The 23,606-nt window shown below is 33.5% G+C and overlaps 1 protein-coding gene, 1 long non-coding RNA gene and 3 pseudogenes across 5 annotated transcripts in view; 1 reads left to right on the forward strand and 4 right to left on the reverse strand.

Annotated features, from left to right (window-relative positions):
• The window catches only part of LOC144549112 (uncharacterized), a 58,565-nt gene extending 55,883 nt beyond the window's left edge, over positions 1-2,682 (forward strand). Inside the window, exon 3 of the long non-coding RNA XR_013509577.1 lies at positions 2,550-2,682. This is a non-coding gene — a long non-coding RNA (uncharacterized LOC144549112). The remainder of the gene's footprint in view (positions 1-2,549) is intronic.
• Positions 1-23,606, reverse strand: part of LOC144549105 (L-type lectin-domain containing receptor kinase SIT2 pseudogene) — a 62,468-nt pseudogene that overhangs the window by 9,478 nt on the left and 29,384 nt on the right. The window lies entirely within an intron of this gene.
• On the reverse strand, positions 318-2,566 carry LOC144549103 (L-type lectin-domain containing receptor kinase SIT2 pseudogene; annotated as a pseudogene).
• Positions 6,565-8,744, reverse strand: LOC144549098 (L-type lectin-domain containing receptor kinase SIT2 pseudogene; annotated as a pseudogene). Its single transcript, XR_013509575.1, has one exon. The product of XR_013509575.1 is annotated as an L-type lectin-domain containing receptor kinase SIT2 pseudogene (transcript).
• LOC144549097 (L-type lectin-domain containing receptor kinase SIT2-like) lies at positions 17,980-20,188 on the reverse strand. Of its 2 annotated transcripts, XM_078297842.1 has the most exons (2): positions 19,732-20,187; positions 17,980-19,383 (listed from the first exon to the last, which is right to left on the reverse strand). In XM_078297842.1, the coding sequence occupies exons 1-2, from the start codon at positions 20,111-20,113 to the stop codon at positions 18,128-18,130; spliced, it is 1,638 nt and encodes a 545-aa protein (XP_078153968.1). In that variant the 5' UTR covers positions 20,114-20,187; the 3' UTR covers positions 17,980-18,127. The 2 variants fall into 2 exon arrangements, with proteins under 2 accessions (XP_078153968.1, XP_078153967.1); XM_078297841.1 differs by having other exon boundaries at positions 17,980-20,188.

Genomic DNA, 23,606 nt, shown 5'->3' on the forward strand with positions numbered 1-23,606 from the left:
GACGTTCTTTGTAAGATGCGGCAACAAAGCTTGTCCCAACGATTTCACTACTGAGCTTTCCATGGTTCTAATAACAATTTGTAATTAGTATTTGATATAAACTTAATATATTTAATAGTGGAAAAAAGAACACTTTCTGACAGAAAACTAACTTCTAATATAAATATTCTCTTACTCTCTTACATTGAAAAGAGTCTTTACATAAAACTCCTTTAATCCTCTACTACACACTCTACTCCCACTAAATAACATTTAATCCTCTCATAAAACTCCTTTATTTCCCAGATACGTTTTTTGATCTCTCAAGACATCCTAGAAGACTACAACATGACCTCTAGATAATACAAAATTAAGGAATACATTTATAACAATTCCAGGGAGTTCCAATATTAATTATTACATCTGACTAATAATTATGTTTACAATTTCCAACAATAACATATGATTACACAATATTATCAGATAAATAAAAATTAGAAAACACAGAGTCTGTTCTGTCATCTACCACCAGATAAACCAGAGAAAGATGTCGTTGTAGAGGGATGTGACATAACATAAGAATCAAATCCTTCACTCTGAAACATTGTAAGCGTGCTAAAATTCATATATATTTCAGTTAAGTCTGGTAGGGGTACATCACCTTCCAAATATTGCACAGCTTGTCGCATGCTCGGCCTGGCACTAGGTACTGGATGTGAGCAAATCAAACCTAGTTTTAGCACCATATCTAACTCCTCAACTGTATAACATTCCCCTAATCTTGGATCCACAATATCCGCTAATGATCCGAATCTCCAGTTTTGTAACACCCAATTGACTAGAATCTTTCGCTCCCCTTGCGCACCGAGGTGCACTGGTCTCTTACTGCAAACAACCTCTAACAGGAATGCACCAAAGGCAAACACATCAGTAAGAGGTGTTGCCTTACCAGTTCTCGCAAGCTCTGGGGCAATATAACCCATTGTACCTACCACATGGGTGGTTTGAGGGTCGATACCACGATCATATAATCTTGCAAGGCCAAAGTCACCTAATCTAGCATTTAAATCACTGTCTAATAAAACATTGCTTGCCTTAACGTCTCGGTGGATGACAACTTGCTCCCAATCCTCATGGAGATATAAAAGACCTGATGCTACTCCTTTGATAATTTTGAATCGTTGGGTCCATTTGAGGGTTGGCTTTTCTAGGTCATACAAATACTTGTCAAGACTCCCATTTGGCATGTAATCATATACCAAAAGGAGCTCCCCTTTACTCCGGCAATAACCCAGTAATTGAACAAGGTTTCTATGCCGGAGCCGGCCAATACTCACAACCTCTGAAATAAATTCCTTGATACCTTGGTTGGATTCGTGTGTGAATCGCTTGACTGCAACTTCCAATTTGGACACGGGTAAAACCCCCCTGTAAACCCTCCCAAATCCACCAAGTCCAAGCAACTCTTTTTCCTGAAACCCATTGGTTGCTCGGTACAAATCTTTGTATGAGAAGCGATGTGGACCAAAATCAACTTCCCAATCTTCAATCACTTCTCTGTACTTAAAGTGCTTCTTCACATAGCAGAAAATGAAAGTGACTAAAATAAGAATAAAGGCTGCTGAAGCAACAGGTATCACTATGTCTAAGACTTTTGATTGGCCTTTGGGGGTTGTACGTGGGAGCTTTGGTAACTTCGATAGGTCAATGGATGGTGCTGGTCCATTTAGTTTGAAGCTCCATCCAAGGATGTAATGAGAGCTAACGATAGGGCCAGTGGAGGAAGAAAAACCAACGTACATATAATCGTTCAAAACTGTTGAGAGATTGAATTTATAAGAGAGTAGAGGTTTTCTTGGCTTAGACTTTCCAATGGGAGATATGGCAACAGTAATTTGTGTCTCTTGGCTCTTGTATTCAACCCATACTTGCATTGCTTTACCACTGAAAAGGCTCAAATTTTGAAAAACACCTGAATCGTCGACATAATAGATTGGAGAAGCCGATTGGCTTGACTTCAAACTATTTATATCAATGCCAACATGGTTATTATTTATATCGTATTCAGGGTTATATACAGTGTCAAGCTCAACGGCAAAAATATGATTGGTGGGATTGCCGTTGTTTTGTTGATTGAAGAGGCCCAAGTATTGTCCTTGAAAGGCGGTAGAGAGATTCTTTGAGGGTGAGATGAAGAAGGCCATCCCATCGCTGCTGAGGCTATGGTCCTTCGAAATAATTGCGAATACAAATGTGGTTGAAAAGGAAGAGGTGGTGTTGCCGAAGCGAATTGAAGAGGGGTAGAAGGAATGAGCATATACGTCAGCTGTGTCGTTTGTTAATATCAAAAGGCCATTCGACTCGATGTAAGCTTCACCGTCCAGGGTTAAATTTGCACCGGTGAATCCATTGAATGTAAATTCAACTTCTTGGCTGAATGAGAATGTGATTTTTAAGAGGAGGAGAAAAACCAAAGCAAAGTTTTTAATCATGAGCATGGTTAAAGAAACAAATTAGTTGCTTAGAAGATGAGAAGCTCAGTTCGGCGTATTTCTCAAGTTGCCAGCAAGTGCGTGGATTTGAGAATATAAAGTGAGCGGATATTATTTATTCTGAGCGGATAAGGCACAAAGCAGAAGCGTCTACTTGAACAATTGACCAATCTTAGAGCCGTCTTAAAATGGGGGATAAATTTGTGGTAAAGTACTTTTCTTATGTAAATATTAATATTACACTAAAATATGCATATGACTAAGTTTTATAATTTGCTTGAAATTCGTAACTGAGTATGTTATTTGGCTCAATTAAAAATTGACTTAGAAGTAAGGTTAGAGTTAACAAATGGACACCCAATAATTACAACATTAAACTTTCAACTCTTCAAGAGCACTAAGAGCCAATTATTGAGGGGAGAATGTACAAATTGCTCTTCATTTTCAAACCAACAAACAAAATACCACTCTTTATAAATTATTAACAAAATGTCCTTGTGGGCTCCACTTTCTTTTCCCTTTTCTCTCCCTCTCACTTCTCCTCCCTCGTTTACTCTCCATCATTTTTTATTTAAAATGGAGGGTTATGCAACATACCAACAAATATAAACATATTTCCTTGTTGCATAATTTGTCGTGTTTTATTTAATAAACCAATCTCTATACAGTTTTTTTTATTTCAAATGGAGGATTATACAACAGATCATAAAATATAAAATGCATCAAAATTGGTTTATTATTTAATGTTGGTCATTAAATTGCTTTCAATTTAAAAATTGTAATAAAATTATTTATTATTATGTTATTAATATTTTCTACTAGATCCATGAAATCTGTAGCGAATATTATTTTCTTAATATTTTGTACTTTATCCATAAAGTTTGTAGGACGTAGCAGATATTTATTAATTTTTTTTGTTGCTTATTAAATTGCATTGAGATTGTTTCATGATGTGTTAAATTAGTTTATTATTTTTGGGCCAGAAACTTCGATAGAAAATTAATAATCGGCTTTTGTACATTTCTAGGTGGAAATCTAGTTACATGGAAAAGAAAGAAATAAAATATTGTGGCACGATGAAGTGCTGAAGTGGAATATCATGCTATGGCATCAACCGCAATCGAGTTGACATGGATTAACCAACTCCTATCCGACATGGGATTTAAAACTTAAGGACCTATTCAAATATTTCGCGACAACAACTTGGCACGTTACATAGCATCAAATCTCGTGTTTCATCAGCGAATGAAATATATAGAAGTTGATTACCACTTCATGAGAGAGGGTGTTCAAGCAAAAGAAATAGAAACACCATATGTTAAAAGTGAAGATTAACTTGCAAAGATATCTTCATCAAAGGATTGGACTCAAATCCATTTGAGAGAATTACAAACAATGTTGGAATGTATGATATATACATTCGTAGTTTGAGAGGGAGTGTTCAAATATAGAAAATGAATCAAACTTATTTTCAAATATAGAAAGATAACGGTAACATGTACCGTCATTACTAGAATAAGAAATAGTATTAACGGCTAGTTTTGAGCTTGGTAATAATAAATAAGAAATCTTGTAATAAGAAAAAACACAAGTTTGCGAATATATTATCTCTCCTCAATTCCACTTCTCTGTTTCATAAATTCAACATAATTACTTAATATGATCTCCATTTAAAAATGTACTTGGAGACAAAATATTATATTTTTTTAGAATTTTTTACTATTGTTAGATAGATAGAAAATTAGTAGTTTTGCATGGTTCAAATTTTGATAAGGTAATTTGTTACCTGTATGAAAAAAATAGTAAAATGATTTTAAAAACTATAAAATTTTGTTTGCAAATACATTTTTATATGAAATTTATGTTAAGAGATTGTATGAATTATTTGGAATTTGAAAACGAAGATATAATAGAGATTGACTGCCTATGAAGTTGCAAAAATTAAGATAAAAAGATATGAACAAAAAATTAAAGTAAAAGGTTATGTACGAACATTCAAAGTTTTGTTCAAAATATCTAGATTTTTTTGCGAAGGTTGCTTTCAAGTAATAAATTTAATGGTACCACGAGGGAAAGAGGCGACTGAACTGGGCCACATGAACGCTCTTGAAGTGACTATTCCAGAAGTGATTATTCGTCATGCAACTTACTTGACCTGGTGCTTGAAGTAATTATTCCAGAAATATCATAGATCCTTTTTTTGTACTGATGTCTGTCTGTTACATGACATAATATGATTTCAATAAGCCTGTAGGATTTGGGCGAATTTTTTATATAAAGTATCATAAAAAAAAAATGGGAAACCGGGTCGATTACTTTCTTACAAAAACCATCAATACGGATAATCATTTTTGGTACCTATATTTGTTTTCTAAATTTGAATTTCAGAATGCACTTTTCCTATCCGGTTCTCTCCAATCCTTCCAATTGATCACATAAAATCAAATGAGGAGAAATTAAAAGTCAAATTTGGTATGTTTGATTTCGAAATTTATTTTCGATCCCCACCAAATTTAAAATTAATTTAAATTTCATTTTCAGTCCCCACACTCTCTCTCCTCCCATCGAATTTAATGTAGGAAAAAAGGAATAGTCTGAGAAAATCAATGGGCTGGAAAGATGGACTCAAACAAATTTAAAAGAGACTATGAAGATCGAATTGGTTGAGTCAATTCACCAATTGGAAGTGCAACAATCTAAACCAACCTCTTGCAGAGTGAATTGTAGTGGCAACACCAAACTACTACAGAATGAACACTCAAGGGATGAGCTCCTCGGTGTTGACTTGGTCAAGATAGCAATTAAGAGCATATATATAGTAAGTTACAGAACCGAATCTAAAAGATGGGGCAATAGCGAAGTTACCCAAAAATCGAGAGCTCGAGTCTCTCTCACGACTTTCCAGCTTTGCAGCTTCTCCGTCCATCCATCCATGAATATATGAACGGTCATAATTAAAGTATGAATTGTGCCTTCTCAAAACTAATTATTTTCTATAGTTTAATTATAATTTATGACCAATCAGATCGTGAATGGATGGACAGATGGACCTTGTTAGCAGGAATTCCCTGCCCACAGGCAAGAGATTTGGTTTCACAGCATAAACCCTAATGGTGGCAAGATGATGCATACTGGACACTCAATTCAAGCTGAAACATTACTGGCCGGTCAGTTAGAACAAGAAGTAACCCATCAACCAGGCTTGAATTAGTTAAATTGTCTAACACAAGTAATTAGGAGGGCTTATAAATTTTGTTGAACCATATAAAATGCAACGTAAATATCCCGTAATTTGAAAAATGCGATTGGAAATGTTAAGGCCGCATATGTTCCGGCGAATTTAACATATACATAGCTTTGTTTGTTATTTTGATTTTTTCACAGGTTTTATAAAAATAAATGAACATAGGGATTTTCTTGCAAAGTTTCTGTTGGCCCTTCCTTAATTTCTCTTTGCTAATTCGGATTTGAAGAAACCTACAGCTAGCCTCTACATTCCATTAATCACCACACAAGTAGTTGCAATTGCAACACCAATAATTGATTTCTGCTTTTAGAATAGTCTTCCTAAAAATATCTCCTTATTAACTTTAATTGTTAGGGTACCTGTATGTCCATACCGTAAAATTTGTTTCTAATTTCAAGTTTTTTTTTTTAAAAGTTCAATTTAAGATTGCCAAATAACCATTGTCCAATAATCCCTCTTCTTACTTAAATATGTATTTTAGTATAAGCTAATATATAAGTTATATCATAAAAAACAAAAGTAAATTGCATGCTCCGAACAAATAACATAATAATTTGCATAGAAAAAATATTGCCAATTAGAATATGTTCTAGTCCCAATTCTAGTTGCAACTGTACAAACTAATAAAAATATGAGCAATGCGTCTGTACGTTATATTTTATCAGAACTTGGTAAACTGGAACCATCAAATCTGAACTTGGCGAACTGATACGATATAATTTTCTAAAAATGTAACTTCTACTTTATATAGAACTAGTATTTGCATCTTTTGGATTGATGGTGCACTCCATGCGGCGAGAAAGAGAGAGTGTCCCAAGCAATGAACGAAGCAGAATGAGACAAATCTGGACAGAGGAATCATAATCTTGCTGAAGAGGAAAGAAAGAGATTTTTTGAAAGGAAACTTAATCTTATTACAAATTACATTTCATTAGTATACACACGTTATATACTATAACATTTTATTAGACAATATTATCAGTTGTCTTTTCTATCATCTACCACCAGATAAACCAGAGAAAGATGTCATTGTAGAGGGGTGTGACATAACATAAGAATCAAATCCTTCATTCCGAAGAATTGCAGGCGTGCTAAAGTTCATACATATTGCTGATAAGTCTGGTAGGGGTGCATCGCCTTCCAAATATTGCACAGCTTGTCGCATGCTTGGCCTGGCACTAGGTAGTGGATGTGAGCAAAGAAAACCTAGTTTTAGCACCATATCTACCTCCTCTACTATATAACATTCGCCTAATCTCGGATCCACAATATCAGCTAACGATCCGAATTTCCAGTGTTCTAACACCTGATCAACTAGAATAATTCGCTCCCCATGTGCACCGGAATGTAATGGTCTCTTGCTGCAAACAACCTCTAACAGGAATGCACCAAAGGCAAACACATCAGTAAGAGGTGTTGCCTTGCCAGTTCTCGCAAGCTCTGGGGCAATATAACCCATTGTACCAGCCACATGAGTGGTTTGAGGGTCGGTATCACGATCGTATAGTTTTGCAAGGCCAAAGTCACCTAATCTAGCATTTAAATCACAGTCTAATAAAACATTGCTTGCCTTAACATCTCGGTGAATAACGACTTGCTCCCAATCCTCGTGGAGGTATAAAAGACCTGATGCTACTCCTTTGATAATTTTGAATCGTTGGATCCAATTAAGAATCGTATTTTCTTGACCATACAAGTACTTGTCAAGACTCCCATTTGGCATGTAATCATATACCAAAAGGAGCTCTCCTTTACTCCGGCAATAACCCAATAATTGAACAAGGTTTCTATGTCGCAGCCGGCCAATACTCACAACCTCCGCAATAAATTGCTTAAGACCTTGGTTGGATTCGTGTGTGACACGCTTGATTGCAACTTCCAATTTGGACACATGTAAAACCCCCTTGTATACCCTCCCAAATCCACCACTTCCAAGCAACTCTCTTTCCTTAAACCCATTGGTTGCCTGGTACAAATCTTTGTATGAGAAACGATGTGGACCAAACTCAACTTCCCAATCTTCAATCATTTTTGCGGACTTAAACCGCCTCTTCACATAGAGGAAAATGAAAGTGACTACAATAAAAAGAAAGGCCGTTGAAGCGAAAGGTATTGCTATGTGTAGGACGTTTGATTGGCCTTTGGGGGTGGTGCGTGTGAACTTTGGTAACTTTGATAGGTCAATGGATGGGGATGTTCCATTTAGTTTGAAGCTCCATCCAAGAATGTAGTGAGAGGAATGTAAAGATCCAGTGGAAGAAGAAAAACCAACGTACATAGATTCTCTCAAAACTGCTGAGAGATTTAATTTATAAGAGAGCAGAGGTTTTCTTGGCTTAGGCTTTCCAATAGGAGATATGGTAACAGTAATTTGTGTCTCTTGGTTCTCATATTCAACCCATACTAGCATGGCTGTACCACTGATAAGGCTCAAATTTTGAAAAGCACCTGAATCGTTGGCATAATAGCCCGCCGGAGCCGATTGGCTTGATTTCAAACTATTTATATCAATACCGACATGGTTATCATTTATATCATTGAACTCATGGTTCTGAATAGTGTCAAGCTCAATCGCAAAAATATTATTGGTGAGATTACCGTTGTTTTCAGCATTGAAGAGGCCCAAGTATTGGCTGGGCAAAGCAGTGAAGAAATTCTCCGTAGGGGAGATGAAGAAGGCTAAGCCATGGCCGCTGAGGTTATGGTACTCTGAAATAATTGCGAATACAAATGTGGTTGAGAAGGAAGAGGTGGCCCTGCCAAAGGGAATTGAAGAGGGGTAGAAGGCATGACCTTTGTGATGGAATAAAATGTCCATTATTAACCTCAAAAGGCCATTCGACTCGATGCGAGCTCTACCATCAAGAGCTAGATCTGCGTCAGCAAATCCATTGAATGTAAATTCCACTTCCTGGCTGACTGAGAATGTTATATTTAAGAGAAGGAGAAAAGCCAAAGCAAAGTTTTTAATCATGAGCATGGCTAAAGAAACAAATTATTTGCTTAGAAGATGAGAAACTCAGGTGGGCGTATTTCTCTGTAACAAAGGCACCATGCAGATATTATTTATTCATGTGAGAAATAAGGCACCCAACGTCTACTTGACCAATAGAGCCGTCACAGAAGTGTGGGACAAATATTGACACTAAAATATGCATATCACTAAGCCTTATAATTTTCTTGAAATTCGTAACTTTGAGTATATGTTGTTTGGCTTAATTAAAATTCGACTTAGAGATAACAAATGGACGCCCAAAACATTGCAACAATAAACTTTCAATTCTGCAAAGCACTATTAAAATTTGTCATGAATTAATTGCCAATTATTAAGTGTGATTGTGATACTTTATAATCTGCAGATCGGTTTGGGCTTTGGATATATCCATATATCTACTTTTAAGTTTCAAACAGTTAATCTGAATTTCTTAATATGATCTCTATATAAAAAATATACTTCAAGATCAAATTTTATATTTTATTTGAACTTATTACTAAATATTTTTAGATAGGTAAAAAATTACCTTATTTAAAAATTAGTAAAATGATTTAAAAAAAAATGTACTTCGAAAGCAATAATTTTTTTCCCTATCTAAAATATATAGTACAAAATATTTTACTTATATGAAAAATATTGTAGCCTCACTTACCAATTTAGAGTTTAAAGAAATTTCCGAATGATAAATGTTGAAGTTGCAAAAAATAATGATAAACATATATGAACAAAAATTAAATAGAAGAGGTAATATGCGAAAAATCAAAGTCGTTCCAAAGTCAAAATTAATATCTAGATTTTTCTGCTAAGGTCGCTTTCTAGTAATTTGACCGCAAGACTAGGGAAAGACTAACGAGGCGATTGAACGGTGCCAAGTGAACGCTCTAACCTCCTCAACTTGACCAGCTGCTGGAGTGATTCCAGATATCTATCACAGATCTTTTTTTGTCATGATGTCTGTTACATGACACTGAAGAAAGAACGCACATTAATTTTTGTGTAAGAATATATATAAGTTTTCATTACATTCTTGTGGGTTGGATCCTATACATTCTCTATATATCGAGTTGTTAAACTTGCAAAAAAGTACAAAGCGAACTGTTAAACTTGCAAAATTGGAGAGGTGAGTTTTAGATGAAACATACACGTAAAAAAATAAATGAAACTAACAAGTCAACAAAAACATATTTCATTTCATATATACACTATCTCATGAAGCTAGTTCATGCAATATAAACATTCAAATATACTGCCAACCAGAACAACTCATTTATTAGTTGTGAGTATAATTTGCGTAAATCACACAAAAATTTGATGATATGTATAGTATATATATTTAGTTTGGAACAATAGATTTAGCTTTTTACCGCAAAATAAGAAATAAAAAATGCACGCATTATATAATAATATTTATACAATTTCATTAAAATATTAATAGAATAAGATGTTAGAGGACAATTAATAAAAACTAAGTAATTTCATAAATAAAATATTTAAATTTTCAAATGCTAACTCAAAAATAGTACAAACTTATATATAATTTTAAAATAATATGAAATTGTTAGTTGCTATAAGAATTAACATATACGTAGTATAAGTCTACAAAATAACAATATAATAAGATAAAATTAGAAATCAAACTAATATAATTGTATATTCTTGTTGCAAGGAGTAAAAATACAAATTAAGAAACATAAAATAAGAAATTCAAAAACAATTTGAAATTTTTTTTGGAAAAAATCAATTCAAAAACAATTTGAAAAACAATTAGAAATTTAACACATTTCACCAACAATTTGAAAAAAAATCAATCAAGAAACAAGAAGTTGTAAAGAAGAACAACAAAGATTAGTCTGTGTCACTTTATTACAAACTGTTAATGTGTAATTTGTTTGTAGTCGAGTATGATATGCTGTCTATGATCGCATTTTTTGTACTAGTGGATGGTAGTTTTGGTTTTTATAAGGATAAGTGTCAGTAGTCTAATGGGTTTGAGTTTCTTAAATTTAATAATTTTATACACTACTGTTGTTAACGGAAGAATTTAAATAAATCAAAACCAATATATAAGATCGAAGTGGGTTGAAGAAAAGTAAAAATCAATTGGACTGAAAGGATGGGTCCAAACAATTAAGAAGAGAAAGAATCTATACCACCCTTGCAGAGTGAATAATAGTGGCAACACTACAGTACTACATAATGGAAATTGAACACTCAATTTATGTTAATTTAATTGGAAAAAGAGATGAGCTCCTCGGTGTTGACTTTGTCAACCTAGCAATTAAGACCATATATATAATAACTTAAAAGATCCGAAACTCCAACTCAAGATTTATCTAAACATCCCTCTATGACCTGAATGGTCATAATTACATTTAGGAATAAACAATCTGTAATTTAATTTGAAAACCATACATTCTATTAAAATGATTCAAAATTAGGTATGAAATTACTTAAGATAGAATGCTCATCCCTAAATTTATTTAAAAAAAAAAATGTACATTAATGCAAAAAATATGATTATGTCACGACCCTAGTGCCACTTCCTGTATTCATCTCACGAAAAAGCTTAAGAAAAAATTAGTAGTTTTTCATGGTTCAAATTTAAATAAGGTAATTTTTTACCTATCTGAAAAAAAATAGTAAAATGGTTTTAAAAACTATAAACATTTTTATATGAAATTTATGTTAAGAGATTTTATGAACTATTTGGAATTTGAAAACAAAAAGACATAATACAGACTGACCTATGAAGTTGCAAAAATTAAGATAAAAATATATGAACAAAAAATTAAAGTAAAAGGTTATATATATACGAACATTCAAAGTTTTGTTCAAAAGCCAAAATATCTAGATTTTTTTGCTAAGGTTGCTTTCCAGAAGTGACTATTCCAGAAGTGATTATTCCTCATGCAACTTGGTTGACTTGACCTGGTGCTTGAAGTAATTATTCCAGAAATATCATAGATATATTTCTTTTTTTTTGTACTGATGTCTGTCTGTTACATGACATCATATGATTTCAATATGCCTGTTGTATGTTCTTATACAATCCACCGTCAGTGGCCAGTGGCCTGTAGGATTTGGGGGAATTTTTTATATAAACTATCATAAAAAAAAAAAAATTGGGAAACCGGGTCGATTACTTTCTTTCAAAAACCATCAATACCGAAAATCATTTTTCGTACCTATTTTTGTATTCCAAATTTGAATTTCAGTATGCATTTTTCCTATCCGTTTCTGTCCAATCCTCCCAACTGATCACATAAAATCAAATGAGGAGAAATGAAAAGTCAAATTTGGTATGAGATTTTGATTTCCGAAATTTATTTTTGGTTCCCACCAATAAAAATTAATTTAAATTTCATTTTCAGTCCCCACATTCTCTCTCCTCCCATCGAATTTAATGTAGGAAAAAAGGAATAGTCTGGGAAAATCAATGGACTGGAAAGATGGACTCAAACAAATTTAAAAGAAGGAATAGTCTGGGAAAATCAATTCACCAATTGGAAGTGCAACAATCTAAACCACCCTCTTGCAGAGTGAATTGCAGTGGCAACGCCAAACTACTACATAATGAACACTCAAGGGATGAGCTCCTCGGTGTTGACTTGGTCAACATAGCAATTAAAAGCATATATATAATAACTTACAGAACCGAATCTAAAAGATGGGGCAATAGCAAAGTTGCTAGGAAAGTCTTAGGAATGTGGTTACCCAAAACTCGAGAGCTTGAGTCCCTCTCACAACTTTGTAGCTTCTCCGTCCATCCATCCATGAATATATGAACGGTAATAATTAAAGTATGAATTGTGTCTTCTCAAAACCAAATATTTTCTATAGTTTAATTATAAATTATGACCAATCAGATCATCAATGGATGGACAGATGGACATATGAACAGGCAAGAGATTTGGTTCCATAACATAAACCCTAGTGGTGGCAAGATGATGCATACTGGACACTCAATTCAAGCTGAAGCATTACTGGCCGGTCAGTTAGAACAACAAGTAACCCATCAACCAGGCTTGAATTAGATCAATTGACTGATACAAGTAACTAGGAGGGCTTATAAATTTTGTTGAACCGTATAAAATGCAACGTAAAGAACCCGCAATTTGAATAATGCGATTGGAAATTTGAAGGCCACATATGTTCCGGAGAATATTTTAACATATACATAGCTTTGTTTGTTATTTTGCATTTTTCACAGATTTTATAAAATAAATGAACATAGGGATTCTCTTGTAAAGTTTCTGTTCTCCCTTCCTTTCTCTTTGCTAAGTTAGATTTGATATCTTTCTATACTTATAGGATTAATCTACAACTTTCACACTTCTGCTCATTTTTTTAGTAAGATAGGAAATGAACTGAGAGTGCTTGTCTTGGACTTGATACTCAAAGCATGAACCTCTGGTTTTATATAGCATTCTACGATTTTCATATTGGAATCCTCTTCTAAAATATATCTATATTAGAGCTCTTGCAAATCTCAGTTTTATTGGTTTATTGGACAGTTTGCTCAAATTTTCCCATTGTACCTTCCTGTATTCGATCTCACAACATGGAAGCAGATTTAACAACCAAAGATGCTCAAGAAAAAATTCAGATTTTCGGAGCAATGTTTATTTGTCGAACACAAACATCATCATCGCCATTATTTATTACTGTTATAATAAAAGCCCTTAATTGTTTGGGTCAATTTTTAATGTATTAAACATGGGGTTGATCTTTTACTAAGGCTTATCGACGTCCCAAAAAAGTAGTAGATGAAACTTAAATTTTGGTTACTGATATGTGATCCAAATATAATTGTCCTAAATTTCTAGGCCCAATAATTGATTGCTGCTTTTATAGTAGTCTTCCTAAAAATATCGCCTTATTAACTTTAATTGTTAGGGTACCTGCATGTCCATAGCTTTAAATTTGGTTTCTAATTTCAAGTTTTTTTTTAAAAGTTCAATTTAAGATTGCCAAATAACCATTGTCCAATAATCCCTCTTCTTACTTAAATATGTATTTTAGTATAAGCTAATATATAAGTTATATTATAAAAACCAAAAGTAAATTGCATTCTCCAAACAAATAACATAATAATTTGCTTAGAAAAAATATTGCCAATTCGAATATATTCTAGTCCTAATTCTAGTTGAAACTGTACAAACTAATAAAAATATGAGCAATGCGTCTGTACCTTATATTTTATCAGAACTTGGTAAACTGGAACCATCAAATCTGAACTTGGTTTATTAATATTACTTGAGATAAGGAATCAATTAAAAATGCGTGGAGAATATTAATTCCCAACCAACAACCAATGATACTTGCCTTATCTCATAATAAATTTACAGAAATTTTGTTTGCACTTGTTTCATTAATATTACTTGAGATAAAGAATCAATTAACACTGCGGCTTGTGTTTTGGTTTCCAAGAATAATAAAACATGTATAGACCAAACTTATCTACTGATACAATACGAAGTCATGATAGAAGCTTGCAAGGAACAACAGCAGCAGCATGGGAAATTCATCAAATTAACAGCCAATCAGAAACAATAACTTAGATTTTTATTTTTTTATTAAAAATTAAAATTTAGATTCTTATTATCCATTTAAATTTTATAACGTTATATATTTTTCCAGAACATGTTTCAGACTAAGTAGATTAATATTAGAACTTCATTGTCATCATTATTTTGACGAAATTGCCTTTGTTCATCTTCCTTATCTAATAAAAATGGGGCCGGTTATAAAATTAATTGCATACTTTTTTGTGAAAAAAAATATGATTAACTTCAAATGAGCATTTGCTGGAGTGGGCTGAATACAAATACAAAATCAATTGGGCTGGAAAGATAGGCCCAAACAAATTCAGTAGAGAAAAAAATTAATTAAACCACCCCGTTAGAAGTGAATCGTAGTGGCAACACGACACTACTACATAAACATAATGAACACTCAATTTAATTGGAACAAGGGATGAGCTCCTCGGTGTGGAATTGGTCAACCTAGCAATTAAGGGCATTTATATAATAACTTAAAGAACCGAATCTCCTTATTAGCTTTCCTAAAAGCTCTTTTGCGTCTAACATTAGATCTGCAGTCAGCAAGCCATTTGCTGTGAGCACATTTTATGTTCTCAGTTCAATTAAGTACCTCTAAAAAATATCCACAAATGGCAGATCCATTTCTATCACCTTTGATTTCAGCGGACTGGGGAGATGTGGGGCATGAGATTCAGATGCACATGCATCCTACATCATTTAGCCTTTCAAACACTTAAGAACACTATTTTCTCGATCTTCATTCTTCACCAACAAATCTCAAGCTGCATGAACTTTGATGATGCATGCATTATGGAATAATATTTAAGATAAAAATATATGAACAAAAATTAAAATAAAAAGGTTATATACGAACAGTCACAGTTTTGTTCAAAAGCCAAAATATCTAGATTATTTTGCTAAGGTTGCTTTCAAGTAATAAATTCGACCGTAAGACGAGGGACGAAGCGATTGAACTGGGGCCACTTGAAAGCTATTGAAGTGACTATTCCGCAACTTGGTTGACTTGACCTGCTGCTTGAAGTAATTATTCCTTAAATATCATAGATTTTTTTTTATTTGTACTGATCATGTCAGTCTGTTTCATGACATATAATTTCAATAAGCCTGTTGTATGTTCTTATTTAATCCACCGTCAGTGGCCAGTGGCCTGTAGGATTTGGGCGAATTTTTATATAAAGTATCATAAAAAAAAAAAAATGAGAACCGAGTCGATTACTTATTTTCTTACAAAAACCATCAATACCGAAAATCATTTTTGGTACCTATTTTTGTATTCCAAATTTGAATTTCAGTATGCACTTTTCCTATCCGGTTCTCTCCAATCCTCCCAACTGATCACAGAAAATCAAATGAGAAATGAAAAATCAAATTTGGTATGAGATTTTGATTTCCGAAATTTATTTTCGGTCCCCACCAAATTTAAAATTAATTTAAATTTCATTTTCAATCCCCACACTCTCTCTCCTCCCACCGAATTTAATATAGGGAAAAAGAAGGAATAGGCTGAGAAAATCAATGGGCTGGAAAGATGGACTCAAACAAATTTAAAAGAGAAACTTTGAAGATCGAATTGGTTCAGTCAATTCACCAATTGGAAGTGCAACATTCTAAATCACCGTCTTGCAGTGTAGTGGCAACACCAAACTACTACATAATGAACACTCAAGGGATGAGCTCCTCGGTGTTGACTTGGTCAACATAGCAATTAAGAGCATACATATAATAACTTACAGAACCGAATCTCAGAGATGGGGCAATAGCAAAGTTGCTATGAGAATAAGCCTTAGGACTGTGGTTACTCAAAAGTCGAAAGTTCGAGTCCCTCTCACGACTTCGCAGCTTCTCCGTCCATCCATCCATGAATATATGAACGGTCATAATTAAAGTATGAATTGTGTCTTCTCAAAACCAAATATTTTCTATAGTTTAATTAGAAATTATGACCAATCAGATCATGAATGGATGGACAGATGGACCTTGTTAGCAGGAATTTCCTGCCCACAGGCAAGAGATTTGGTTTCATAACATAATCCCTAATGATGGCAAGATGATGCATACTGGACACTCAATTCAAGCAGAAACATTACTGGCCGGTCAGTTAGAACAACAAATAACCCATCAACCAGGCTTGAATTAGAACAATTGACTAATACAAGTAATTAGGAGGGCTTATAAATTTTGTTGAACCATATAAAATGAAACGTAAAGATCCTGCAATTTGAATAATACGATTGGAAAGTTAAGGCCGCATATGTTCCGGCGAATTTAACATATACATAGCTTTGTTTGTTATTTTGCATTTTTCACAGGTTCTATAAAAATAAATGAACATAGGGATTTTCTTGTAAAGTTTCTGTTGTCCCTTCCTTTCTCTTTGCTAATTTGGATTTGATATCTTTCAATATTTATAGGATTAATCTACAACTTTCACACTTCTGCTTATTTTTTTAGTAAGTTAGGAAATGAACTGAGAGTGCTCCTCTTGGACTTGATACTCATATGCATGAATATCTGGTTTTATATAGCATTCTATGATTTTCATATTGGAATCCTCTTCTAAAATCTATCTACATGCATGTGAGCTCTTGCAAATCTCAGTTTTATTGGTTTATTGGACAGTTTACTCAAATTTTCCCTTTGTGCCTCGACCCTAGTGTATCTTCCTGTATTCGATCTCACAACATGGAAGCTGATTTAACAACCAAAGAAGGTCAAGAAAAATTGAGATTTTCGGAGCAATGTTTATTTGTCGAACACAAACATCATCATCGCCATTATTTATTACTGTTACAATGTTTGATTTGTTAAACATAGGGTTTGATTTTTTACTAGGCCTTATCAAAGGCCCAAAAAAGTTAGAAGACGAAACTTAATTTTGGTTACTAATATGTGATCCAAATATAAATGTCCTTAATTTAATTTTGAAGCGGGGAATTCGTCCATTCATTTTATTTTTGACTCGTGAAACAGCGATTATTGATTGCTTAATTTGCTAATGCTCCTAATTTATTGTACTCCAGCGGCCTCAACTTCCAACAGCGGGTGAGATTGATAGCCCTCAATGCACAGGAGGAACACCATTAATTTTTTTTTGAAGAAACCTACAGCTAGCCTCTACATTCCATATATTAATCAGCACACAACTAGTTGCAATTGCAACACCAATAATTGATTGCTGCTTTTAGAATAGTCTTCCTAAAAATATCTCCTTATTAACTTTAATTGTTAGGGTACCTGTATGTCCATACCGTAAAATTTGGTTTCTAATTTCAAGTTTTTTTTAAAAGTTCAATTTAAGATTGCCAAATAACCACTCTCCAATAATCCCTCTTCTTACTTAAATATGTATTTTAGTATAAGCTAATATATAAGTTATATCATAAAAACCAAAAGTAAATTTCATGCTCCAAACAAATAACATAATCATTTGAATAGAAAACATATTGCCAATTAGAATATGTTCTAATTCCAATTCTAGTTGCAACTGTACAAACTAATAAAAATATGAGCAATGCGACTGTATGTTATATTTTACCAGAACTTGGTAAACTGGAACCATCAAATCTGAACTTGCTGAACTGATACAATATAATTTTCTAAAAATATAACATCTATTTTATATCTTTTGGATCAATGGTGCACTCCATACGGCGAGAAAGAGAGAGTGGCCCAAACAATGAACGAAGCAGAATGAGACAAATCTGGACAGAGGAATCATAATTTTGCTGAAGAGGAAAGAAAAAGATTTTTTGAAAGGAAACTTCATCTTATTACAAATTACATTTCATTAGTATACACACGTTATATACTATAACATTTTATTAGACAATATTATCAGTTGTCTTTTCTATCATCTACCACCAGATAAACCAGAGAAAGATGTCATTGTAGAGGGGTGTGACATAACATAAGAATCAAATCCTTCATTCGGAAGAATTGCAGGTGTGCTAAAGTTCATACATATTGCTGATAAGTCTGGTAGGGGTGCATCGCCTTCCAAATATTGCACAGCTTGTCGCATGCTTGGCCTGGCACTAGGTAATGGATGTGAGCAAAGCAAACCAAGTTTTAGCACCATATCTACCTCCTCTACTATATAACATCCGCCTAATCTTGGGTCCACAATATCAGCTAACGATCCGAATTTCCAGTGTTCTAACACCCGATCAACTAGAATTATTCGCTCCCCATGTGCACCGGAATGTAATGGTCTCTTACTGCAAACAACCTCTAACAGGAACGCACCAAAGGCAAACACATCAGTAAGAGGTGTTGCCTTGCCAGTTCTCGCAAGCTCTGGGGCAATATAACCCATTGTACCAGCCACATGAGTGGTTTGAGGGTCGGTATCACGATCGTATAGTTTTGCAAGGCCGAAGTCACCTAATCTGGAATTTAAATCACAGTCTAATAAAACATTGCTTGCCTTAACATCTCGGTGAATGACGACTTGCTCCCAATCCTCGTGGAGGTATAAAAGACCTGATGCTACTCCTTTGATAATTTTGAATCGTTGGATCCAATTAAGGGTCAGATTTTCTTGACCATACAAATACTTGTCAAGACTCCCATTTGGCATGTAATCATATACCAAAAGGAGCTCCCCTTTCTTCCGGCAATAACCCAATAATTGAACAAGGTTTCTATGCCGAAGCCGGCCAATACTCACAACCTCAGCAATAAATTGCTTGATACCTTGGTTGGATTCGTGTGTTACTCGCTTGACTGCCACTTCCAATTTCGACACAGGTAAAACCCCCCTGTAAACCCTCCCAAATCCACCACTTCCAAGCAACTCTTTTTCCTTAAACCCATTTGTTGCCCGGTACAAATCTTTGTATGAGAAACGATGTGGACCAAACTCAACTTCCCAATCTTCAATCATTTCTGCATACTTAAACCGCCTCTTCACATAGAGGAAAAGGAAAGTGACTACAATAAAAAGAAAGGCTGCTGAAGCACAAGGTATCACTATGTCTAAGACTTTTGATCGGCCTTTGGAGGTTGTACTTGGGAGGTTTGGTAACTTTGACAGGTCAATGGATGGTGTTGTTCCATTTAGTTTGAAGCTCCATCCAAGAATGTAGTGAGAGCTATGCAAAGATCCTGTGGAAGCAGAAAAACCAACGTACATAGATTCTCTCAAAACTGCTGAGAGATTTAATTTATAAGAGAGCAGAGGTTTTCTTGGCTTAGGCTTTCCAATAGGAGATATGGTAACAGTAATTTGTGTTTTTTGGTTCTCATATTCAACCCATAATTGCATGGCTTTACCACTGATAAGGCTCAAATTTTGAAAAGCACCTGAATCGTCAGCATAATAGCCCGCCGGAGCAGATTGGGTTGAGTACAAACTATTTATATCAATACCGACATGGTTATCATTTATATCATTGAACTCAGGGTTCTTAACAGTGTCAAGCTCAATCGCAAAAATATTACCGGTGAGATTACCGTTGCTTTGAGTATTGAAGAGGCCCAAGTATTGGCGGGACAAGGCAGTGTAGAAATTATCCGTGGGGGAGATGAAGAAGGCCAACCCATGGCCGCTTACGTCTCTGAATTCTGGAATAATTGCGAAAACAAATGTGGTGGAGAAGGATGAGGTGGTCCTGCCAAAGGGAATTGGAGAGGGGTGGAAGGCATGGCCTGTCATTGGTATGATGTCCTCGAATGTTAACTTCAAAAGGCCATTCAACTTGATGGAAGCTGCACCATCTAGGGTTAGATTTGCACCGGTGAATCCATTGAATGTAAATTCCACTTCTTCGCTGACTGAGAATGGGATTTTTAAGAGGAGGAGAAAAGCCAGAGAAAAGTATTTAATCATGAGCATGGCTAAAGAAACAAATTATTTGCTTAGAAGATGAGAAGCTCAGTTGGGCGTATTTCTTTGCAACAAAGGCACCAAGCAGATATTATTTATTGATGTGAGAAATAAGGCACCCAGCGTCTACTTGTACTATTCAGCGTACATAAAAGTCGTAAAGAATTGACCAATAGAGCCGTCACTGAACTGTGGGACAAATATTGACACTAAAATATGCATATGCTTATAATTTGCTTGAAATTCGTAACTTTTGAGTATATATTCTTTGGCTTAATTAAAATTTGACTTAGAAGTAAGGTTAGAGATAACAAATGGACTCCCAAAACATTGCAACATTAAACTTTCTATTCTGCAAAGCACTAATGAAATTTGTCATGCATTATTGAGTGTGATTATGATACTTATAATGTGCAGGTCGGTTTGTGCTTTAGATATATTCATATATCTGCTTTTATGTTTCAAACAGTTGATCTGAATTTCTTAATATGATCTCTATATAAAAATATATACTTCGAGATCAAATTTTATATTTTATTAGAACTTTTTACTAACAAATTTTAGATAGGTAAAAAATTACCTGATTTAAAAATTAGTAAATGATTTAAAAAAAATGTATTTCGAAAGCAATAATTTTTTTCCTATCTAAAAAATAGGAAAATGATTTAAAAATGTATAAACTTTTGTCTCCATGTGCATTTTTACATGAAATTTATTTTAAGAGATTGTATCGATTATTTGAAATTTGAAAATGAAGATACATAGACGGAATGATAATTGTTTGAAGTTGCAAAAGTCAAGATAAACATATATGAACAAAAACTAAAATAAAAGTCGTTGAAGAGTCAAAATATCTATATTTTTTTGCCAAGGTTGCTTTCAAGTAATAAATTTGACCGTAAGACTAGGGAAAGAGGCGATTGAATTGGGCCACTTGAACGCTCTAACCTCCTCAATTTCTGGTTGACTTGACCTGCTGCTTGAAGTGATTCCAGATCTATCACATATTTTTGTACTGATGTATGTTCCATGACACATAGGAAAGGACGCACAAAATTACATTTCAATAGGCCTGTTGTATTTTCTTACACAATCCACCGTCAGTGGCTTGTAGGATTTGAAAGAATGTTTCATATAAACCATAAAAAAAAAAAAAAAAAAAAATGTTTCATGATAAATGTTGAAGTTGCAAAATAAAGATAAAGAGATATGAACAAAAATTAAAAGGATGAGGTTATATGCGAACAATCAAAGTCGTTCCAAAGTCAAAATATCAAGATTTTTTGCTAAGGTCGCTTTCTTGTTATTTGACCGCAAGAAAAGGGAAAGACTAACGAGACGATTGAACGGTGCCACGTGAATGCTCTAACCTCCTCAACTTGACCAGCTTCTTGAGTGATCCCAGATATCTATCACAGATTTTTTTTGAACTGATGTCTGTTACATGACACTGAGGAAAGAACTTACATTTTTGTGTAGGAATATATATAAGTTTTCATTCCATTTTTGTGGGTTGAATCCTATACAAAATTCGAGCAGCCCAAAAAAGTATAAAGCGAATTGTCAAGCTTGCAAAATTGGTGAGGTGAATTTTAGATGAAACACACACGTGTAAAAAACAAGAAATGAAACTAACAAGTCAACACAAACAAATTTCATTTCGTACATAATGAAATTAACATATAATGCCAACAAGAACAACTCATTTATTAGTTGTGAGTATAATTTGTGTAAATCACACAAATTTGATGATATATATTTAGTTTGGAACTATAGATTTAGCTTTTTACCACAAAAAAAAGAAATAAAAGAACACGCGTTATATAATAATATTTACAATTTCATTAAAATATCTATAGGATAAGATGTTAGAGGAAAATCAATAAAAACTAAGTAATTTCATAAACAAAATATTTAAATTTTCAACGCTAACTAAAAAATAGTACAAAGTTATATAGAATTTTAAAATAATATGAGATTGTTAGTTGCTATAAGAATTAACATATATGCAGTATAAGTCTACAAAAAATAATATAATAAGAGAAAATTAGAAATCAAACTAATATAATTGTATATTCTTGTTGCAAGAAGTAAGAATACAAATTAAGAAACATATAATAATAAATTAAAAAAAACAAGATATATATAAAAATTTAACACATTTCGCAAACAGTTTGAAAGAAAATCAATTAAGAAAAAAGAAGTTGAAGAGAAGAAGAACAAAGATTAGTCTGTGTCACTTTATTACACACTGTTAATGTGTAATTTTTCATATTCGAGTATGATATGCTGTCTATGGTTGCATTTTTTGTACTAGTGGATGGTAGTTTTAGTTTTTATAAGGATAAGTGGTCAGTGGTCTAACCGCGGGTTATGGGTTTCTTAAATTTAATAATTTTATACGCTACTATTGTTAACAGAATAGTTCAAATAAATAAAAACCGATATATAAGATCGAAATGGGTTGAAGAAAAGTAAAAATCAATTGGATTGAAAAGATGGGCCCAAACAAATTATGAAGAGAAATAATCAATACCACCCTATTGCAGAGTGAATCATATATAGTAGCAACACTACACTATTACATAATGAAAATTAAACACTCAATTTATGTTAATTTAATTGGAACAAGAGATGAGCTACTCGGTATTGACTTGGTCAACCTAGCAATTAAGAGCATATATATAATAACTTCAAAAATCTGAAATTCCTATCTATCTATTAATCCATCTATAACCAATGGTCATAGTTACGTTTAGGAATAAACATTCTCGAATTTAATTTTAAAACCATATATTCTCTTAAAATGATTCAAAATTAGGTATGAAATTAGTTTCCTTAAGATAGAAAACACATCCATAAATTTATTTAAAAAAATGTACATTAATGCAAAAAATATTATTATGCCACCTTGTATTCGATCTCACGAAAAAGCAAAAGAAAAAAAAGCGCGAAATTTCGAAGCTCAAGAAAAATTGAGATTCTTTTAGCAATGTTAACTTGTTGAACACAAATAGAATGTTTATTTGTTTGTTTATTACTGTCACAATTAATAAAGCGCTTATTTTTTTAGGTGAATGTTTTATTTGTTAAACATGGGGTTTGATCTTTGACTATACCTTATCAAAGGCCCAATAAAGTTAGAAGATGAAACTTCATTTTTGTTACTAATATGTGATCCAAATATAAATGCATGTCTTTAATTTCCAGGCCCAATTTCATTTTCATGATGGGAACACGTCCATTCATTTTTCAAAAATTTAATTTTCAAAGGCCCAATAAGGCCTTTTCCGCCTAAAAGTATTTCCTTATTATTAGCTTTCCTAAAAGCTCTTGTGCGTCTCACATTGAATCTGCCGAAACTTTATTCATGTCCTCAAAAAAAAAATTCCAAATTGACTTCAATTTTTCAAAAATTCTAAATATGCCGCTACTGCTTGTTTTTTCCAACGGTAGACTCGTCCAAAGGAGACTACCAATGGAAAAGAAAGAGGTAGGGTAT

Source organism: Carex rostrata, chromosome 34 (genome assembly GCF_964058835.1).
Source record: "Carex rostrata chromosome 34, lpCarRost1.2, whole genome shotgun sequence".
Lineage (NCBI taxonomy): Eukaryota > Viridiplantae > Streptophyta > Magnoliopsida > Poales > Cyperaceae > Carex > Carex rostrata.

Coding starts and splice junctions, on each gene's coding strand:
- LOC144549097 (XM_078297841.1), bottom strand. CDS start 20,113: ATGCTCATGATTAAATACTTTTCTCTGGCTTTTCTCCTCCTCTTAAAA.